Source organism: Anabrus simplex, chromosome 4, assembly GCF_040414725.1.
Source record: "Anabrus simplex isolate iqAnaSimp1 chromosome 4, ASM4041472v1, whole genome shotgun sequence".
NCBI lineage: Eukaryota > Metazoa > Arthropoda > Insecta > Orthoptera > Tettigoniidae > Anabrus > Anabrus simplex.
In genome coordinates, this window is record NC_090268.1 from 202,741,724 (window position 1) to 202,765,588 (window position 23,865).

The 23,865-nt window shown below is 42.2% G+C and overlaps 1 protein-coding gene across 1 annotated transcript in view; it reads left to right on the forward strand.

The window, feature by feature from the left end:
• Positions 1 to 23,865, forward strand: part of Dhc36C (Dynein heavy chain at 36C) — a 911,918-nt gene that overhangs the window by 790,201 nt on the left and 97,852 nt on the right. The window contains exons 44-45 of the mRNA XM_068227203.1: positions 1,251 to 1,442; positions 21,633 to 21,816. Coding sequence (XP_068083304.1) covers positions 1,251 to 1,442; positions 21,633 to 21,816 — 376 coding nt within the window. The remainder of the gene's footprint in view (positions 1 to 1,250; positions 1,443 to 21,632; positions 21,817 to 23,865) is intronic.

A 23,865-nucleotide genomic window follows, 5' to 3' on the forward strand; every position in this document is an offset into this window, starting at 1 on the left:
TGACTTTTCGATTCCTGATTTTATCCCTCCTGGTCTTCTGGATCATTGTGCGTAGGAACTTCATTTCTGCTGCTTGGAGTTTTGAGTTGTCCTTTCTTTTTAATGTTGTGGTTTCCAGGCCGTATGTGAGGATAGGGGTGTAGTATGATTTATACAGTGCCATCTTGATTTTGAGTGGTACTTGTTTATCCTGTAGTAGCTGTCTTACTTGGAGGTAAAAATGTATTGCTTTGCTGATTCGACTGTTTACTTCATATTTAGCTAAGTTATTACCCAAGTAGGTACCTTAAATTATGTGACACTGTCTAGCTTAGTGCCATTAAGCATGATTTCTGGCTGATTGTCGCCCTTCTGTACCTTCAACACCACCATTTTAGCCTTGTTGATGTTTAATCCATATCTCTCAAACTGCTGACTCCACCCCTGCAGTCTCTCTTCCACATCTTTCTCTGAGTTACCCCAAGTCACTATATCATTGGAAAAGTACCAATTGAATCAGAAATATGGTGCTTTTTCTACAGCATTTCTATAAATTTTATATTCCTTTCTAAATGAGGTTGGATGTTCAGTGCACAAATTATGATTAAAATCACAATTAAAGATGCATGTTTCGGCCCTATTGGGCTTTCTTCAGTCTTGAAAAAGAATATAATGTTTATAGAAATGTTCTAATACTGTTGGGGTTGGAAAAGAACAAGAGTTGACCAAGGGAGGTTGGATAGGAAAGATGACAGTGAGGAGCCTGGCACAAGTAAGTGGAAGCAATGCCAGGACTCATTACATTTCTCCTTACCCACGATATCATTCCATTCATTTGCCAAGTTTTTTCCAGTGAAAAATCTCTCCTCTAACGAGTTAGGGTCCAATGGTGGGTTGTGTAGTCCTAGCTGCCTCAGCACAAGGAGGGCCATGACTTCATTATGTTGGAAATGCCCACTCCTCTTCTATACCATTTGGTATCCCAACTCCCAGAGCCACTTACTAGGCCACTCAGCTGTTGCCCATGGTTAACAAACTAGGATGTGACTACAGTAACCCACACCATGAACCGTTCTTCTAAACATTATATCACTAATAACGTACAAATTAGGACAAGCGGGGAGGGGTATAGAAACATCATATCATTAACTTATGGTCCAGCTGGCCTGTCTTATAGTACCTAAAGGACTTAAGATGTAGATGTTATTGTGCCATGAATTGAGAATTCAATCACTTCATTTTCATCTCATTCTTTCTTTCTTTCTCCCTAGGATAAACTTTTGTTCTCCCTCCTGCTAGCAGTGAACCTGTTGAGGAACCGTGGAGAATTAGATTTGTCAGAATGGCTGTTCTTACTTACTGGAGGAGTGGGGTTGGACAATCCTCATGCCAAACCAGCAGAGTGGTTGACTCAGAGATCTTGGGATGAGATTTGCAGACTTGAAGATCTCAAAAATTTTAAGGTAAGTAGATATCTTCTTTCTCATTTAATAGAGAACTCCTTAACAAGTAAACCTATGTTACTTACACCATCTAAACAAAACTATATATCAATAGACTTATGAAATGTATGTGATACCTTTTTTTAATTTCTGCAATAGTGCAGTGTTAAGGGCAAAAAAACTAGCCTGGTGTGCACAAGATGATTTTCAACTGTAAAAATCATCAATGAAAAATGCATTTTATTCTTAGATTCATGGAGTGATCATAATTCCAGAACATTGCAACTGATCATAAAAATTAAGGAATATATTAAAATACATACTATTCCACAGGAACGAAAGGCTGATTCAACTTGATAAGTTATTCTTCTGACCCTGGAAAACTTTTGTGTGACAAAATTTTGCTCTACAACCATGAAATAAATTTTCATCCTTGTGATCATGCTATCAAGCTGATTCAAACTAGTTCTTATTTCTTTGCTTGTCAAATCTTGGTAAATATATATGTTACAAAAGCGGTTACTTACAAGAAAAACTACCTGAGTTTGAAAATTTTGTACCCTAGTGTTGTTTGAAGATCGTGTGCCAATTTGTGACTTGTTCAGTGATATGTTCATAATCAGATATGTATGGTGTATAATACTTTTGTTTATGACACAGTTCTTCATTAGATAAAATAAAATAAATAACGTAAAAATAGCCATGTAAATCCCTTAAGGGCTATGGCCTCCTGCAATGCAGGGACAGTGCTCAGTTTAACTTATCAGGTGAACAGGTCCTGAGGAGCACTATTATACTAGTAATTCTTGCCAGTAGTATTGAAAGCCTACAACTATACTTACATAAGCTAAATACAGTTGGGTAAGAAATGGGTCTTACCAGGATTACTTGATTCGAGAATTGGAAAAAATCCAAAGAAAATCAGCTCGATTTATTCTGGGTGATTTCTGACAACAGAGTAGCATTACAAAAATGTTGCAAAGTTTGGGCTGGAAAGACTTGGGCGGAAAGAGACGAGCTGCTCGACTAAGGGTTATGTTAAAGATGTTGATTCCCATATGGAACTTGAAATATTTGTTCCAAATGAGTAAATGACCAGGCAGGCATTAATTTTTGAAAATGGGGCAAAGTCTCTCATAGTGCATTGGCACTACCGGTAGCTCCATGTAGCCTATGCAGTGGCCTCCACGGTATGCACTAGCCATGCCTCTTGGTAGGTGTGCTATTTACCAATTGGTGAGCCCAACTTAGCACACTGGGAACCAGGAATGAGTTAGCTGGAAAATTTTATAATGTCCAATAAGTGATATGTTCCGAGCTGTCAGTGGAGAGATAGCGTGGAATGTCATTAGTAGATGAATAAGTTTGAGTGGTGTTTTTAAAAGTAGGAAAGATCACAATATGAAGATAAAGTTGGAATTCAAGAGGATAAATTGGGGTAAATATTCAGTTATAGGAAGAGAAGTTCCACGAACCTGCTATGCAGGCGTAGCAGGGGGAAAGGTGATACTCCCACGTGGCGCGTCCCATGTGGCGGAGAGAGGGGTCCTAACCGGCTTGCCGGCGGACTTGAGGGAAATAAAATACCTTTCACGGACCAAACACACTACCCCCTGTGGGTGGGGGACGCAGATGAAGAATACACACACGGTATCCCCTGCCTGTCGTGAGAGGCGACTAAAAGGGGCAACCAAGGGATGATTGAATTAGAACCATGAAACTACTTTTGATTCGTACCATCACACGGGGAACAACAGAAGGTTGCCTTTACTTATGAGTAGTACCACTATATTTGGTACACAATAGGTTTGTGATTAGACGGGAAAAAAACTCGCTCCTCATTTCCCTAGTACGCCTCTTCAGTGATGCCTAGGCCATGTATGACAGCTGATGACGGAGCTGTTGAGGATCCAACCAGCCTTCAGGCTGACGACTGAACATACATACAGCAGCAGAGAGTGGTTCCCCTGTGGGTTTCCAGTACCTGTGATTCCACGAACCTACTACGCTTACGTAGCAGGGGGAGAGGTGATACTCCCACGTGGCGCGTCCCAGGTGGCAGAAAAGGGGGTCCTAACCGGCTTGCCGGCGGACATGAGGGAAATGAAATACCTCTCGTGGACCAAACACACTACCTCTGCGGGTGGGGGACGCACATGTAGAATACACCCGAGGTATCCCCTGCCTGTCGTATGAGTCGACTAAAAGGGGCGACCAAAGCGCGGACATGGATTGCGGTTTGGTATACTGTGTTGGACCTCCTGTGGATGGGAGGGGTTGAGTACATTCACAGGTAATCCCTGCCTGTCGTAGAAGGCGACTTAAAGGGTCATGTGGCCATGGTCCCCTCTTTATTTTTTATTATTTTTCCGAGGGTCAGATGTAGACCATATCAAAATTTAGATGTGCGTGCTGCCCAGAGATGGGCCTCTTACATGTGCGATTACGCCCAAAAGCCCGCAACTGTCCACCCAGGACCATTGCATGGTGGGAGCGCCATGTATCTTGGCAGTAGTATCCGCCTGACAACACAGGTCCCCGCACAGCCGAATGCCAGAAGGACATATTATTATTAATTATTTTTATTTATTTTTCTTATTTTTAGTGCTCTGTACACGCTATGGGGTACATGCTATTGCGGGTGACTGGAGGAAGGGAGCCCTAGTGCTCATTGCCTCAGTCAACCTGTATTAGGCATCGTCCAACATCGGACCCCGGGCAGTACCTGATACGACCAGGTGGGTATTGCCTTGGCTGCTTGGTTCGGCTACAGAGACCCCTGATTGGAGTGGGTGGCATTCGGGGAGGAAGCTTTCGGGAATGGCTTCCAAACGAAGTCGTCCTTCTCAAGGTGGTCCCCCACCTAAGTCTTTAACTTTGGCTTCCCTGAGAGGTTCAACTCCCTGGGAACATGCGTAGCGTGAAGGAATGGGATCCAGCTTCCCTAGGTTTCTGATCACTACCAGAACCGATGAGCATGATTTTAAGCTGGTGAAGTCGATCCTTTTTAGTCGATACATCGAAGGCGTTTACGGCGAACTTGAGGACCTTAAGAAAATGCGCAACGGTAGTTTGCTTATGAAGACTCGTACAGCACTGCAAGCTGATCAGCTGCTTAAGTGCGACCACTTTGGCGAAATCCCCATCAAAGTGGAGGAGTATAAGTCCTTGAACCTGGTTCGCGGAGTCATCTTTCACCGCGACCTTATTTCGAACACTGACGACGAGTTGATGGAAGACATGAAGAACCGTGGCGTGACACACGTCTTGCGCATTACGCGCAAGGTCAACGGTGAAGACGTTGCCACTGGTGCCTTCATTGTCTCTTTCAAGTTGTCAGTGTTACCAGAGAAAGTCAAGGTAACAACTTATCGTTGCGATGTGAGGCCGTACATCCCGCCTCCTATGCGATGCTATCAATGCCAGCGATTCGGACATATGGTCTCTTGTTGTTCGAATCAGGCTGTATGCGGTACATGTGGACGAGTAGCTCACGGCGCGGAGGAGTGCACAACTCCGTACAGGTGCACTAACTGCTCCGGTTTTCATTCTCCTCGGGATCGGAATTGTCCGACATACCTGAGTGAGAAGAAGATCCAGGAGATCAAGACCCTGGATGGTCTTTCCTACCAGGAAGCGTGCCGTAAGTTTAATTCCACGAATACACCTGCCCATACACTCGGCTACAGCATGATAGCTCAGAGTCTTCCAGGTTCGTCATTTTCAACATCGTCACCTGTGCTGATCGCTGCGCCCAAGGCGACTGTTGCTGCTCCCAGCGACGTCGCAAAGAGTAAAAGCTCGAAGGGGCGGACCACCCCACCTTCGACCAACCAGAAGTCTGTGCAGGCTGGCAGTTCCCAGCCGGCACAGCGCGGGGGGAAGACTAAGTCTCCCCCCCCCCAGGAGGTCAACGAAAGTCGTGCCCCAGCCGGCGGAGGCGGCATCGTCGACCAGGGCTGGGAAACCATCTTCCAGCCCGTCTAAACTAGAAAAAAAGAAGGGGAGGAAGAGTGCCCGTCCTGAGCTCTCTCGGACTTCCCCTGCGAAGGAGATGTCATGCCCCACACCTGAGGGGTATGAGTCTGCACCGGGAGGTACTCCTGCTCCCAAACCTGCGAGCTCTCCTCGTAGGGGACCCCTTCGCCCCCGAAAAACGTCAAAGTTCTGGGCGGCATCCCCGCCGTCTGTTGACGACGAGATGGATGTTGCGCTGTCCACTACATCTACGGATGTAGATGTTGATAGTCTTTAGGTTTGTGAGCATTTTATCGCTCATAACCTAACACTACTAATATCGTCCACACTATGGCACTGTTACAGTGGAATTGTAACGGTTATGACAGGCATCTTGCTGTGTTACGTCAGCTCATTAGTGAGTACGCAGCGAGTATAGTCTGTATTCAAGAGACCTACTTCAGACCTGGTCATCGTACAGTCTTGGGAAATTTTAGGCTATACTCTACAGAACGATACTATGCTCACCGGGCTTCCGGTGGCGTTGGCATTTTTGTACGTTCTGATAGCTACAGCGAAGAGGTTCCATTAAGATTCCCTCTTGAGGCTGTAGCTGTTCGCGTTTCACTGCTCGTCATAGCAACAGTGCGTAATGTTTATTTTCCACCAGGCCAGCATCTTAATATAACTGATGTCGTTGATCTCATAGATCAGCTTCCACCTCCCTTCCTTTTATTGGGCGATTTTAACGCCCATCACCCCATGTGGGGCTCTGCGGCGCCTTGCCCCCGGGGAAGAGAGCTGGAAATATTAGCAACAGAGCTGGATTTATGTATTTTGAACACGGGGGAACCAACTCGCTTTAGTGTACGTTATGGCACGTATTCTCGCATCGACCTAAGTCTATGCAGCTGAAAGTTGGTTCCACTATTTCGGTGGAAAACACACGATGATCTCTGTGACAGTGACCATTTTCCCGTTATCCTTACTTTGTTGAAGCATAAATCCGTCGAGGCTCCCCCTCGATGGATTCTTAAACGTGCTGATTGGGCAAAGTACTCATCACTAGCTGTCTTTAATGACAATATCAGGCGGACTGTCGGTGAGGAAATAACTTATGTCACCCAAGTTATTCTTGCTGCTGCTGTGGAGTCCATTCCGTTCTTCTCAGGGACTCCTCGCCAAAAACTCGTTCCCTGGTGGAACGATGAAATATCAGCAGCCATCACAGAACGCCGTCGCGCTCATAAAAGTTACCGTAGACAGCCTACTGTGGCCAACTTGGTAACATGTAAGAAACTCCGTGCTAAGGCGCGAGTTCTTATTTGACAAAGTAAGAAGGCTTCATGGGAGAGATATGTGTCGTCCATGACGTCACATACTCCATCATCCCAAGTGTGGACGAAGCTTCGACGGATTTCGGGTATTCACGGATCATCTGCTGTACGGGGAATTTCCATTGCAGGCAGTGTCGCCACTGACCCTCTTGCGATTGCTGACCATCTCGCTAGTCATTTCGCGGATGTCTCCGGCTGCAGCAATTACCATCCTGATTTCCTACCTCTGAAGTGGGAGGCAGAACGTCATCACCTTAGTTTTGCCACCCAAGCTTCAGAGGACTACAACGTGCCCTTTACAGAGTGGGAACTCCGTAGTGCCTTAGCGCTTTGCAAGGACACGTCTGCTGGACTGGACAACATCCATAACCAGATGTTGAAACACCTTAGTGACGATAGTCTACTATATCTCCTTCGTGAGTTCAACCGAATCTGGATAGAGGGTGATTATCCGTACAGTGGCGAGAGGGCATAGTCATTCCTGTCCTCAAGCCTGACAAGGATCCTAAGTATGCAGGAAGTTACAGACGAATTTGTCTTACAAACTGCCTGTGTAAGCTATTTGAGAGGATGGTAAATCGCCGACTCGTGTGGTGTCTGGAGAAACAAGGACTCTTGTCCGAGTACCAATGTGGTTTTCGAGCCGCGCGCTCGACTACTGACCACTTGGTACGCCTGGAGAGTTCTTTCCAGGATGCGTTTCTCCGCAAACAGCCCTTGGTAGCTGTTTTTTTTTACTTGGAGAAGGCCTACGACACAACCTAGCGATATGGCATCCTTTCAGTCCTGCATCAATGGAGATTCCGAGGTAACTTGCCGGTATTTATTGCAAATTTTTTGTCCCTCCGTCTATTCCGTGTCCGAGTAGGGAGGACCTATTCCCAAAACTACATTCAAGAAAATGGAGTCCCACAGGGATTGGTTCTTGGTGTCACTCTGTTCGCGATTGCTATAAACGGTATTGTTGCTGCTGCTGGTCCAGCCGTAATACCATCCCTATATGTGGACGATTTTGCTCTGCACTATAGCTCGTGCAGTATGGCAGTCGCAGAGCGACAGTTACAGCAAGCTATCAGTAGGGTGGAGCAGTGGACCTTAGAACATGGCTTTCCCATGAACCTGCTACGCAGGCGTAGCAGGGGGGGGAGGTAATACTCCCACGCTTTCGCGTCCCAGGTGGCGGATAGGGGGGTCCTAACCGGCTTGCCGGCGGACTTGAGGGAAATAAAATACCTCTCGCGGACCAAACACACTACCCCCTGAGGGTGGGGTACGCACATGTAGAATACACCCGCGGTATCCCCTGCCTGTCGTAAGAGGCGGCCAAGGGCTGTGAATTAGAACCACGAAACTAATTTTGAATCGTACCATCACGCGGGGAACACCATAGGTTGCCTGTACTTGCGAGTACTACCATTAAATTCGGTACGAAATAGGTTTGTGATTAGTAGCAGTAAGAGCCTGGCCTGGTGGATTACAGTACCCGTGCGTCGTACCCATGTGTGCAACACCGCGGGTCTGGGCGTAGCCTGTGAGTTGTACAACTATATGAGCAGCACCGTGGGTCTGCATTGCCTGTGATTAGTACCCACTATGTGAGGAACACCACGGGAATACCGGCGCCCATGTTTAGTACACCTAGGTGGGGAACCTTCTCAGTTTGCGTTGACTTGGAGTTGGGTCTTGTGTGAGACACACCATACGTCTGCGTTGCTTGTACGTATTGCAATACTTGTGAGTAGTACCATCTTTTGTGGAAAACCGTGAGTCTTCGCTACTTCTGATTAATACCCCAACATGACACATACCATGGTTCTGTTTTACTTGCGACATGTACCATTCTGTGGGGCCTTAGACGTGGATTTTGCACCCCCTTTAGACACCAAGCATCATTGTGCTTTATAATTGGTTCCTTGGTCAGCAATAATGTTATTTTCGATCTGTATTGAGTCCGATCCACTGGTTTTTGTTTGTTTGTTTTGTGTTTTGTTGAGTTCCTGTCCATCCATTCATTCTTCATGCCATATTTTATTTTTATTTTGGTCAGTGGATGCCTTTGCAATTTTTGTTCTTTCATTTCGTACCATTAGGGGCCGATGACCTGAGATGTTAGGCCCCTTAAAACAACAATCATCATCATCATCATCATCATCAGAACATGGCTTTCGGTTTTCTGCCGCAAAGACCTCTGTTGTCCACTTTTGTCGTCAACGTACTCTTCACCCCCATCCTGAGCTTTATTTAGGCAATGTCGTTCTTCCAGTTGTTGACACTTACCGATTTCTTGGGCTCCTTTTTGACAGCAAATTATCGTGGGAGCCACACGTGCGGCAGTTAAAAGTGCAATGCACTAGGAAGCTTAATATCCTGAAGTTTCTTAGCATCACTTCTTGGGGGGCTGACCGCACGGTGCTCCTACGATTCTATAGGGCACATAATTTATCTTGACTAGACAATGGCAGTGTAGCATATGGCTCAGCAAGACCAAGCGTTCTTGCGAAGCTCAACAGCATCCACCACAGCGGGGTTAGGTTGGCGACGGGAGCTTTTCGTGCAAGCCCCATAGCTGGCCTGCTCGCTGAGTCTGGTGTGCCGCCTTTACACCTGCAGCGCCAGCAAATGCTTCTTTTGTATGCTGCTAATTTGCGACAGATGCCACTTCATCCCAGCTATCCTTGCGTATTCAACAATGGCAACCGTTTTCTATACGCTGCTTGACCTCGGGCAACGCAGCCGATTGGCATACGCTTGGAGAGCTGCTACAGGTTGTTTAACGTACCTTCGGTTCCTTGCCTTGTCAGACAACCAAGTGGGGTACCTCCGTGGGTAGTATGCCGACCTGAAATAATCCTGGACCTACACACTGGCCCGAAGGAGAATATGGACCCTTCGATTTATCGGAGGCTCTTCCTGTCCGTTGTTGGCCGCTATCCAGGTTCAGTCGTCGTCTACACGGACGGTTCAAGGATAGATACGAAAGTGGGCTGTGCGTTTGTTGTTGATAATGATAGGTTTCCTTTTGCTCTCCTGGAAACCTGTAGTGTGTACACAGCAGAGCTCTATGCTATCTGTAGAGCTCTGCGGTACGCACTGTACAATGAGCGCCGACACTTTCTTCTGTGTACCGACTCCTTGAGTTCGCTCCAGTCTATTGATACCTGTTTCCCTCGGCACCCTCTGGTGCAGCGGATCCAGGACCTGCTGGCCGGGTGTTCGGATGCCGGCACCAGAATCACATTTCTGTGGCTCCCAAGCCACATGGGCATAGAGGGAAATGAGTTAGCAGATCAGGCAGCCAAGGAGGCAGTTACACTGCCCCCGTTGCCTTTCAAGGTTCCAGCAAGTGATATTCGCTCTCAGCTGAGACATCTGGTCATGTCCTATTGGGAGATGGAGTGGCATGCCATTCCACTTCCCAACAAGCTGAGAGCGATAAAAGGAACAACGAAGGTATGGAGGACTTCCCTTCGGGCCTCGCGGAGGGAAGCCGTGGTATTATGTCGTCTTTGGATCAGCCACGGTATCCTGACTCACTCACATCTTTTGAAAGGAGAACCCCCTCCGATATGTACCTGCGGCGACCATCTTACCGTGGTACACCTCTTTACGGAGTGTATGGACCTGGTCTTAACCTTCCGGGTACCGTCTCCCTTATCTTGCGAGATGACGAGCAGTCAGCAGACCTCGTCAACGCTTTATGAGGGATAGTGGTCTGTTTTATCGTGTCTAGTGATGTCCTTTGTCCTCGTGTATTTGTTTGAATTGTGCTTTTATCCCATTGACTTCTTTTTCGTTTGTGTTGCGTATTTTAATGTGTTATTTTAACATCTAATGTAAATTATATATCTGCACTACCTGGCAATGTCTTATTCCTTTTCTCCCTGTATTCTCTGTTATTTTATTAGAAAATAAGGCATTGCGAATTAGATTCACTGCTGTTTTAATCTCATACTCATTTTCTCATCACCATATTTTTTAACTCTTGTCAGTGGATTCATTTTAAAATTTTAAATATCATGCATCATGTCGTCCATCTCGTTCCATTAGGGGCCGATGACCTTCGCTGTTAGGCCCCTTAAAACAACAAGCATCATCATTATCATCATCATCATCGTACCCGTGATTAGTACCATTGTGAGAAACACCACGGGTCTGGGCGTTGCCTGTGAGTTGTACCACTTTATGAGCGACACCGTGGGTCTGTGTTGCCTGTGATTAGTATCCACTATGTGAGGAACACCATGGGGCCCGTGGGACCAGCACCCTTGCCTAGTACACCTAGGTGAGGAAACTAATAGGTTTGCATTGGCTATGAGTGGCGAAATTGTGTGAGAAACACCATAGGTCTGCGTTGCCTGTACGAAGTACAATACTTGTGATTAGTACCATCTTGTGTGGAACACCGTGAGTCTTTGCTACTTTTGATTAGTACCCCAACATGACAAATAGCATGGTTCTACTTTACTCGCGACATGCACTATTCTGTGGGGCCTTAGACGTGGATTTTGCAGCCCTTTAGACATCAAGCATCCTCGATTCAGGATTCTGCTTTATGATTGGTCCCTTGGTCAGTAATAAATTATATATAATTTTTTTTTTAGTTGAATCGACTAATTTTTTTGTTTCCTCGTTTTTTGTTGATGTTTCTTTCTTCATGTCCATCCATTCCTTCTTTATGAGGATTTTTTTTCTTTTGGTCAGTGGATGATTTTGAATTTTGTGTTGTCATTTCATTTCGTACCATTAGGGGTTGATGACCTCAATGTTAGGCCCCTTTAAACAAGAAGCATCACCATCATCATCAGCAAGAGAAGTTAGGGAGTGGAATAATTTACCAAGGGAGATATTCAATAAATTTCCAAATTCTTTGAAATTATTTAAGAAAAGACTAAGTAAACAACACTTAGGGAATCTGCCACCTGGGTTTGTTGTTTGTCCAACCCATGTCCCGTTTCTCTACAAGGTCGGGTATGAGGTAAGATGAATCTGTTGTGGCGGGTTTTTATGATTGGATGCCCTTCCTGAAGTCAACCTCATCAGAGGAGTTAATGAGATGAAATGAATGACTTGATATATGATAGTAGGGAGAGGGTGAAACCAGTGCCGGCACATGGCCTACTCCTGTCGAATAGCACCAAGGGGTTTGCTCAAGGCTTAATGTCCCTATCCGACGGACGAATCACCATCAACAGCGTCATATGCCTTCACTCCATTTGAGCACTGCGGGGAGGTTTGGAATTTAATCCAGGCTTTTGGCACGCAATCTAGTGATTGGAAATTGTATACCACCACCTCTCCTACCCTGCCGGCCAACATTCTGGTGCTGAAAACTTTTTCAACCAACGGGACTCAAACTGGCTAACCTTGGTTTCAGACCGTTTAGACTTCAGTGCCTTAACGATCACAGCCACCAGGCGGGCAGTCTGCCACCTGGGTGACTGCCCTAAATGCAGATCAGTGATGACTGTATGATGATTGATGGGTTATTTTGTAGTTTCATGGAAATGTTTTACCGCATTAGTGTGAACTAACTTCCTGTAACTGACACGATGTATAAAGAATCTAATAAGTGTAAGAATTTGGTGAACAGATTCTCACTATTTCACGCCATTTTAGAAATAATACCCATGCTCAGATATGCATATGACAAAATAATTTTTGCCAGTAGTATTGAAAGCCTACACCTATAATTAGTTAAGCTTACAGTAATACAATTGTGGAAGGAATGGGTCTCACAATCAACACAAACAAAACAAAACTAATGGTTTCCAGTCGATGAACCACAAACCTACTACGCGAGCATAGCAGGGGGAGAGGTGATACTCCCACGTGCGCGTCCCAGCTGGCGGATAGGGGGTCCTAACTGGCTTGAGGGAATAAGTAAAATTCTTTTAAGAATAAAATTACTGTGTCCACCTATTCAATACAATTATATTTTGTAGTGTTTAAATCCTACATGAATTATAAACACTAGTTAGGAACATGTTTTGCCCTAATTTTGGACATCTTCAGCCTAATACTAATCTTAAGGTCAAGTCTTAAATCTATTAAACATTGGATCGTAGTACTAAATACAATGGTCTTAAGCTAATTTTTTTGTTTTTTTTGTTTTTGCAAAAGTTGTCTTTTAGGTGATATTTACATTAATCAAAAGCCAGAATTTATGAACAAGGAAGGAACTAAATTATTTTATTTTACAATGACTAGAATATGTCCAAAGTGTAAATTGGATTTCTGCTACTGTATGGATGAAAGTTTATGTAAATATGTTCATATTGACTAGAGATTGATCACAGCGTGAACTGGGGTTTCTCCAACTGTATGGATGATCATTAGGTTGAAGGTTTTACAGTTGGTTTGTTCAAAGGGGGTTATGGTCACCTATGTTGTAAGTATATTGTTACAAAACTGGAACCGTGGTATAAAGCCGATCATGTAGGGTTTGAATATTCCTTTAGAAAGAAGCATGGTTGGACAGTAATATTTTATAGGTTAAAAGATATATGTTGAAAACATATTGTTGATATCATTCACTAGTGCTGATCTGATAAACAGTTTTGGAATATTGTGCCATTCTTGTCGATTAACATTCCTGTTGATGCATTGTTCAACCTTGGGAGGAATTATGAGTTGTCTGTAACTGAATAAGAGAATAAGGAATTTAGAATGATGATTGTAGAGCCCAATAATTGTAAAGTGAAAGTTTTTACCCCATAAAAGTTGACGAACTTACTTGTCCTGTCAAATATTGGCTAGAACCACTTGTTCCGGTTTTGTCTGAACGACTAACCTTATTACTTCTAGTGAAGTATTGATGCGGTAACGTGGGGGTGGAGTCTAGAGGGGAAGGGGAAGCGAGTTTCAATTTGTGCGTCTGTGTTGTTGCTAGAGAGGCATTACTCGAATTGGATTGGGCGTTCCTAGCCTTAGGCGTGGCAATTGGAGCGCATGCGTGCTGTGATTTAAACATACTGGGGACTTTATTCTGATTTACGGCCTGGATTAACCTCAGAGTTGCCTCATATAATGGATTTTTGTTGTCAATGATGTCGTTAAGATTATTCTTTTTATTATAAGTTTGCTCCAAATAAATGAACAAGTTTTCCGTCTCGCTCAATAACTTTCCCTTTCCTAGGCATCTAACGATCATCAAATCTTTCTCTATTGAGGTGAATTTATGGCCTGTTTCACCCATATGGTGGCTCATGGCCGAATACTTGTTATGCTTGGAAGCATTGTAATGTTCCAGATACCTTGTGTAAAAGCTCCTCCCTGTTTGACCAAAATACGTGAACCCACATTGTGTACATTTTAACCTATAAACACCAGATCCTGGGTAAACATTGTTATTATTATTGACCCTATTGTGGCTGAGGAATATGTTCTGGTTATTATTTACTGTCCTGAAGGCTATGTTGACGTTGTGTTTTTTTAAAACATTGGTGATCTGATGGATAGCCGGGCTGTTATACATAAATGTGGCGTAGCTGTTTTTCTTTGATTTCTCTGGGACTCCGTTGGAAGATAGCGTAATTTTTATCTTATTAATTAACCAATTGATTATTTTAGGGAATTTAAACATAAATGTATTGAAAGATTTCTTATCCACGTGTGAGTTAATTGAAAATTAATTTACAAATCGCTTGCCTTTGTGGAAAAATAACGAGATGATCTTTCCCTTAAATCTTTATAAACGACAAATTAAATCCTAATCTAGTCTTACTTGACACTAATCTCATTAAACTTTTCCTTGAGGTGCGCAAAATAACTCCTCATGGTGGCAAACAATGAAGAAAGTGGAGAGGAACCATATTTGTCCCTATCTGGCTACAGCTGTATAATGGGAAATAATGATGATGATATTATTTGATTGCCATATTTGATCATGTATTTTGAAATTAGTCCTTTTGGTCTCTTATTGGGCTTCAGTTGTCGTAAGAAAACGCCAACAAATGTGTTACCTTTTAAAATATCCCATCAATGCTTCACAAAAACCACATGCATACAAGGGGTAATTTCCACCCTTAACATTGTTTTACCGATAAAACAACAAAATATACAGTGATGGCTTTTCATAGCTCTATTGATGTACAAAAGTTTATTAACTCTTTCGCTGTTTGCCAAGTACGTACTTGGGCTCCCAATTACCACTGCAGATTGTCAGCCTGAATATGTACTTGGGCCTGTGCAACTTTGCTTTAATTGCTTTGACTGTAGCTGAAAATGAATGCAAATGCTGCACATCATTGGAATCAGGAAGATATTCTCTTTGCAGTAGTGGTACTTTAAGTATTTATTCTCCATGCATGACCTAACTAGAAGCGAAATAATGATGCTAGCCGCTGTTTGTTTACACTGTGGCTTCCTCATCACGTTGTATTTCATGTTCTTTGGTTAATGATAATATTGAAAGATAACTGTATTGTGACATTGATTTATTTAGTAACAGGGAGATTTCAAGGAAACTTAATGATGATGAAAATATAAATCATGATGGAGACAACAGTGGTATTCTAGATATTGTTTTACCGGCAACAGGTGGTCGTGACGGTACTTCGTACTACCGTGAATAACCCCAAATTTATAGATTCTGTTTCTATCCCTGATAAACTACAATTTACTGCGCAAGTAGGTTTGAAAATAGATATTCCCAACAATTTTATGTAGCTCTACTTCTTCAAATACATTTTTTCAAATTACACTTGTAATTTTTAAGAAAATTCATTTTCTATCTATGCCTGTTTTTCTTGTGTATGTACATGAGATTTTAGAACACTGTGGAGAAAGCAAGGCAGTCTGAGTAAGACAGTAAAGGGGTTAAAGTTGCAGCATGTGGATGAACAAGGAAAAGTGTTATTGTAAAACTGAATAGCATCCAACACAACAGAGTTAGGCTGGCAACAGCAGCTTTTTATACAAGTCCTGTAACCATCCTGCTCACTGAATCTGGTGTGCCACCTGTACACCTGGTATGCTAGCAAATGCTGTTGTCCTATGCTGCGAATTTGCATCAGAGGCCACTTCACCCAAGCTGTCCCTGCATGTTCCACAATGAAATCTGTTGGCTGTATGTTGCTTATCCAGAAGCAATGCAGCCAGTTGGTATATGCTTGGATAACAAACACAGATTGTTTGATTTACCTTCATTTCTTTATCTTGTTAGACAACCAAGTTGGGTACCTCCGTGTCTAATTCGATGACCAGAAATCATCCTGATCTGCACACCGGCCCAAAAATTAGCACGTACCCCTCCATTTATTGGAGGCTTTTCATGTCTATTGTTAGCCAGTATCGTGATTCAGTAGTTATTTACACAGATAGTATGAGGGCAGAAGCAAAAGTAGGTTGCCCATTCATTGTTGATAATAAGAGGTTTCTCTTTCCTCTACCCGAAGCCTGTCGTGTGTACACAGCAGTGTTCTATGCTATCCTTGAAGCTCTGTGGTACACGCTGTCGAATGGATGCTGGCACTTCTGGTAGTGTACGGACTCCTTGAGCTTATTACAGTCCATTGATATATATGTTTCCCATGACACCCTCTGGTACAGCGGTTCCAGGACTTTCTGGCTGGGTGTTGGAAGATTAGCACCAGAATCACGCCTGTGTGGCTTCTAAGCCACATGGGTATAACGGGAAATGATTTAGCTGATAAGGCTGCCAAGGTGGCTGTCACTTTGCTCCCTGTTGCCTTGCAAGGTTACAGCCAGTGATATTTGTTCACATGTGAGATATTTGGCAATTGTTCCATTGGAAGCAGGAATCGCAGGCCACTCGTCTTTCCTACAAGCTGAGAGTGATTAAATGAACTACAAAGCTATTGAAGACTTCCCTTTGGGTCTCTTGGAGAGAAGCAGTGGTATTACATCATCTTCGGATTGGCCATGGTCTAACAATCCACTCCTACTTACTGAAGAGAGAAGACTCCTCTGGTGTGTACTTGCGACAGTCATCTTACCATGGTACAATCCTTATAGAGTGTGTGGACCTGGCTGATCAGCACTGTAGTCTAAAAGTTCCGAGTACAATCACACTCAGTCAGTTGACCTGGTCTTCTGTTCTATGAGAGATGGTGGACTGTTTGTGTTTTAAAGTGTTCATTTGTACTTGTTTTACATTTTTAAATTGTTAACTATGCTTTTATTCTGTTGACTATCTTTGTGTATTTCTGATTTTACTTCTGAGTCATGCCTTATTTAATTTTGTTACATTTTACTCCATTTTAAAATCATTTTATAGGAAAATAAGGCATTGTGAATTAGATCCACTGATTAATCATTTTTCTCATTATCATTTCAAAAAAATTCTGGTCTCTGGGTAAGTTTTAAATTTTAATCTATCACTTTATTTCATGTTATCCCATACTATCAGGGTTCTAGATGTTAGGCCCCTTTAAATTATCCTCATCATCATCGATTTCATTAAAACCAGAGGGGTGATATATATGTAGGTTTACTTTTAAGCCACACTCATGACTTCCAAAGGATGGACAGATTCTAGAATGGCAATCCACTTTTTATCATCATAAACAAAGCACAAGTAAAACTCTAAAGTATATTCATAAAAATTTAGATATTACATCTCAGTGCTCCATTCACACACTGGAATTACTGGGAAAGAAGCAGATGATGACCCAGCAAAAAAGGGCACCAAACTGTCTTATATCACATACAAACTTGAGGTCGTCATTGTCATTCCATTGATATTATGGTACCCAATATGATCTTGGTGGGCTATTCAATCTGAGCTCACTAGGATTGATCTCTATATCTATGTATTACTGTGTTCTGCTGCTTAGATATTTTACAATAATTATATCTTAACTTTGTAGTGATGGGGACATACAGTGAGAGTCATAGCCATTACTAAGACAGAAATTTGCACTGGCTTAGTTTATGCCATATTTATCCCCCCTTCCTGGTGGATTTCATATTTTGCCATCATTTATTACTAGAAGAGGTAGCAGTATTTTGAGAGTTTCTTATGTTGTGTATTTTTTTCCTATGTCATTTGACTGTCACAGTGGAAGCAGATGATGAGCCCAACATTTCACCAAAGACTGCATTCAGCATCTTCAAGGGTTCCCAATTACTTTGATGGCTACAAAGCTTGCAGTGGAATCGAGTGGTGTCATAATTCCACCTTAATATACAGTGTAGACTGTGGTATGCTATGGTCTTGATTTATGAATTTCATTTTCCGTATTGACATTTACCAATCTTCTTAAAAGGAAAGAAAAATTCCACCTAGTCAATACATTTATTTTCTTGCAAAGTATTACAATCTAGGACCGGTTTCGACCCTTCATAGGTCATCCTCAGCTATATCAGAATCACATTTGCACTTCCATCCTACACCTCTGAAAGACCCTATGATATATTGTTTCATAATTCTCAGTAAAAACTTATCTTAAAAACTTACAAATTTCTAAGCGTTGTGTTAAAATTAAAAATTAAAATTACAAAACTTTGTCTATTATATACATGCCCTTGGGCTGACAGAATGCATCCTTAGGTTGATTAAGCATCTATCTTAGGTATTGTTGCTTATTCTGTTGAATCGAATCCCTTTTATACTTATGTACAATCGTGAATAGACTATCAGTAAAATTTGATAAATAAAGCTTGCGTGATAATTATAATAAAATATCATGTTACATCTTTATACCTTATTGCTGGAGTGATATTATTTTAGGCAAAATATAAATGCGTGTTGACCTCTATAAAATATTTTACATAATATATTTTAAAGTCTAATCATTGTACTTTAAAGTCTAAAATACTTATTGCTTTGGATCTTGCGTTGTTATGTGGTAAAATATTATAACAATTTGTCTTATATAACATCAGATATTGATAGTATTTAAAAATGCCGTGTATGGTTGGCTTTTAAATCTAAAGATTAAATGTCATTTCCTTCTTGCATAAAATTACAAGTTTCATATTATGTTGATTATGTGTTATATAAAACATAAATGTCTAATAAATTGAATGCTTATCATTTACTACAGAAATTTTAAACACTTGAATGTCTAGTAATATAGTCAGTGTGTTTAGTGACACTGAAACATGTTGGCCTTGATTCTTGCGTTATATTTCCATAATTTGCCTTTTTTTATATATGTCGAATGTTGGTCTTTATAGGTTCCATTTGTAAATAACAGCACTTTCCTATAATTGTGAAATGGATCAATAAGCTTGATACGTGTTAAATTATGGAATATATGTGCGATTCAGTTCTGGCCTAACTTCTGGAGTTTTCTCCCATCAAATACCGTAAGACTGTGGTGGTTCCTTTCCCTTTTTTAAGGCTGGTAAAGTTGCTGGATGTTAGAATTGCAATTGAATGCTCCATCACATCGTGCTAATGTAACAAGGGATTTTTTTTGCCAGATCAGGGTTGACTGTGCTTGATCACCCTCCATACAGTCCTGATCTTGCCCCATGTGACTTCGCACTCTTCCCAGAAGTGAAGATGAAGCTGAAAGAGTGGTGTTTTGCATCCGACGAGGAGCTTCTGGCAGCGTGGGATCAAGAGTGTGAAAATGTAACCGAAGAAAAGTGGCAGAGTTGATTCAGTGACTGGTTTTGACGTATGGAGAAGTGTACTGAGTGTAGTGGAAATTATTTTGAAAAAGTCTAAAGCGTTCACTCACATTGCAAAACTTTCCTATTGCCCTTTGTATAGTGCGCGGCTCGCCTATTGGTCCACCATGCTGGGGATCGGGGGTCACTGATTGCCTGTTCTTTGTCCATCGATTAAAGCAGTGTGGAGCTCGGCATTGCCCGACCTGCCTTGTTGGAGGCAGCCAACTGATCATCTGTTGCTGCAGTGTCCTCCACAATTTAAGGTTTTCAAGACTGGAAACCATGCTTTGTTGAGCTGTTCTGATTCCTCCTTACAGTTGAAATTTTTTGTGTGCCTCAGGGTTTTGATGGCTTTCCTTTGTAGCATGTGTAAAATCTTTGTGTATCTTTTAATATATTTTTAGCTTTCAAGTTTGTCCGTGATCATTAAGGCAAAATGATATGACCATGTGGTTAGCTGGTTTGAGTACCGCAAGTTTATGATAATGGTGGTGAGTTGGCCATGCTGTTAGGAGCGCGCAGCTGTAAGCTTGCATCCAGGAAATAGTGGGTTCGAAAGCCCACTGTCGACAGCCCTGGAGATGGTTTTCTGTGGTTTCCCATTTTCAAACCAGGCAAATGCTGGGGCTGTACGTTACTTAAGGCCACAGCCACCTCCTTCCCATTCCTAGGCCTTTCCTGTCCCATCGTCGTCATAAGACCTATCTGTGTCGGTGTGATGTAAAGCAACTAGCAAAAAAAAAAAAAAAAATGCTGGCAGCGAGGTAGGAAAGGAAAGGTGGTGGCATATAATTTCTGAACACTGCATTGTATGCCAAAAGCTTGGATTCAATTCCAAACCTCTCCGCAGTGTTCACATGGAGTGATGGCATATGACGCTGTTAACGGTGATTCGTCCGTTGGATGGAGACATAAAGCTTTGATCATACCCTTTGGTGTTATTTGAAGAAGTAGGCTATGTGCCAACACTGGGTTTCACCCTGTCCCCATCTCATTATCATAATCATCCCACATCCATACATGCAGGTCGTTCATGGACATCAATTAGAAAGACCTGCAGAAGGTGAGCCGAACATTCTTTGGACACTCCCAGCACTGCCATATAATAAACGAAAGTTTTAAGTTGAATAAAATAAACAGTTTTACTTTTAAATCAGTGCCTTATTCAGTTTGATTACATTTTACTCTGTTTTTAATAATTCCATAGAAGAATGGCATTGCAAATTAGATCCACCGATTATTTTAAATTCATAATCAATTTCATCATTATCATTTTTTGAAATCCTAGTCAGTGGGTAAATTTTAATCTATTATTTCATTTTGTTTCAACTCGTACCATCAGGGGCCGATCACCTAAATGTTAGGCCCCTTTAAACAACAAGGATCATCATAATCATCATCTTCTTTCTCTTTCTTTTCCTATCTTCTATTGTTTTCGTTGTTATTTTACATGCGAATTTTACGTGGGAATCTTATTCATCTCAAGTCCGTGTTATTTTGTATTGGTATCTTATTCTCTCTGCCTGGCTCACTGTCATAATAACTTCTGTGCAATATGGTATCATAAACTGTTACTCTGTATATAGTGGCAACTGAATGATGAAGCTTGATACTTTTCACAGAAGTGAAATTTAATCCAACTATATGGCATTTTCTGTCATGATTTCTTCACTTCATCATTTTTATTTGTATTTTTTTTAAGTTTGCTTTACGTCACACCGACATGGATAGTTTTTATGGTGATGATGGGCTAGGAATGGGAGGGAAGGGACCATGGCCTTTATTAAGGTTCCCATTTTCACACTAGCAAATACTGCAGCTGTGCTCTAATTAAGGCCACGATTGCCACTCCTAGCCCATCGTTGCCATAAGACCTACCTGTGTGGGTGAAACAAAAAGCAAATTATAAAAAAAAAGAAATATACCACTACTCATAGTACTGTAATATAGTAATAATCGGATGGCCTCAGCTACAGTGTGCAGGCAGTTTTTTAATTTTATGCCATCTGGCTGTTTGCTCATCAATTTTGATTTTCCATTTTACTGTAGGTGGAGTAAACTGAATCTCTCTTGGCAGTCTATGGCTAAGTTTTAATGAATTTTGTTGGGTAAACATCAAATGACCACCACTCATGAAACATGAGAATTTCTGCAGATTGTCTGTGCAGAAACCCAAAAGACTATCATATTCAAGATTTATATATTACTATACAAACTGTTTTATAGTTGAGACTCTCAAGCTTAGTATACTGTTCTGTAATGGTCCCAGCTTTGTGTTTCAGCATATTTGTATTTTCTTGCCACACTCTGAACAATTTCTGACTCTTTCCAGGGTTTGCGTGATGATGTATATGCCAAGACAGATAAATGGAAAGTCATGTTTGACAGCTTGGAGCCTCATATTTTCCCATTGCCTGGCCATTGGGATAACGCACTTTCACAATTCCAGAAGATGCTTGTTCTACGTTGCATAAGACCTGACAAAATGGTTTCAGCAGTGCAGAACTTTGTGAAAGGTACTTGTCCTATTCCTCTTAGTACTAGAATTGGTTCAGTGTTATATTTGTTTTATATTTAATAACTCAAGCTTTTTTGGCCTGTCTAGCTAATTGAAATTTGTAACACCTTATGAATCAGCTGTTACTACAGCATTCACTCCATAACACTTGACTAGAAATAATATGTGGCCCATAAGGAAATCATAGAATATTATCTTTTGTGAGTTTATTTTGTTGCAAACATGATGTGAAAATAATTAACATATACTATTGTATATCTGACCCTTGTCCCATTTCTGTATGGGGTCAGGTATGAAGAGAGATGAATCCTTGCAGCAAGGTTTTACGACCGGGTCCCCTTCCTGATGTCAACCATAACAGAGGAGTTAATGAGATAGAATTAATGACATGATATATGATAGTAGGAAGGGAGAGAGTGAAACCCAGTGCCAGCACATAGCCTACTCCTGTTGATTAGCACCAAGGGGTCTGCTCAAGGCTTAACATCTCCATCTGATGGATGAATCACCATCAACAGTGTCATATGCCTTCCCTCCATAGAAACACTGTGGACGGGTTTGGAACTGAATCCAGGCTTTTGGCATGCAGTCAAGTGATTAGAAATTGTATACCACCATCTCCCCTACCCTGCCAGCCAACATTCTGATGGTGACATTTTTTTGACCAAGTTGAACCAGCTAAGCACGGTGTCAGACCGCATAGATTTGATGCTTTTTTCTTTTTACAATTGGCTTTATGGCACATCGACACAGGTAGGTCTTATGGCGACAATGGGACAGGAAAGGGCTAAGGGTCAGAAGGAAGCAGCCGTGGCATTAATTAACCCCTTTCACTCCGGCGTAGCTAGTACGGTGGTGTGACCCTCTGGACACGAGAAGGTAGTGGCTCACCAAGGCCGCTGTACAGGATACTTGTCTTGCTCCGCTCTCCCGTCTGCATACAGCTAGCAATTTAAATAGAAAACAGGAAGTGGTTAAATGTGTTTTATTTTATTTTTAATGTGGAACTCCACCTGCAGCCACCTTCTTTAAAAAGTCTTTTACTATTTGCTTTAGGTCTTATGGTGACGATGGGATAGGGAAGGCCTAGGTGTGAGAAAAGTATCTATTCGTCTCCTTGCATAGAAGAGTTATGATACTCGTGTTAAAAAACAGCTCAAAGAAACTTAACATGCTAGCATTGTCCACTAAACTTTTCAGTCCAGAATTAGCTGCATCAAAATTATATTTCTTCGGTTTCAGGTTCTTCTTTTTCCTATTTAGTTTCCTTCTTGGTGGTTCAGCCACTTGGTCTTCATCTTCACTATCTTCATCGTCAGTTGAGTTGTCGAAGTAGGCCAACCTCTTAGACAACGAAGCGTTAACTGAAGTAGAAAACGTGCCTGAAGTAGAAGGTGTGATTGAAGTCGTTCTGTCACTAGAATCAGATAAATCACCATTGTCATCTTCAAAGTCGGTACCCAATATGGTGGCAAGAGCTTCCTCTACAGTATATCTTTTTTCCATTATCACACCTTTCACAGTTACAAGGCGATTGAAAGCTAAGTCAAGAAACACAAGCACGTCAGCACGGAGGAGCAACTAGGCATGAAGTGAGTAGCATACCGGACACATTGCTTTCGTCTTTGAACTGGTTACTCCTGTCATCTGGTGATCATAGCCGTAACTATAGACTCCCAAGTCAGCCACGAGAGACCTCCAAGGCCGAACTTCCCCCAGCAGTCTATCATAGGGAAATGGAAAACAGCCAAAAGACACGCGACTTCTACAGCAGTCGACCAGCTATGAGGCACAGCTACAGCAGTCCAATGAGTGCGCGGCACCAGGTGCAGCCCCAGCATTTGCCTGGTGTGTAAATGAGAAACCATGGAAAAGAATATACAGGTGTTATTGGGAGAGTTGCACCAAGCTGAAAGCCTAAAAAAGACTGCAAATGACCGAGCTCGATAGCTGCAGTCGCTTAAGTGCGGTCAGTATCCAGTATTCGGGAGATCGTGGGTTCGAGCCCCACTGTCGGCAGCCCTGAAGATGGTTTTCCATGGTTTCC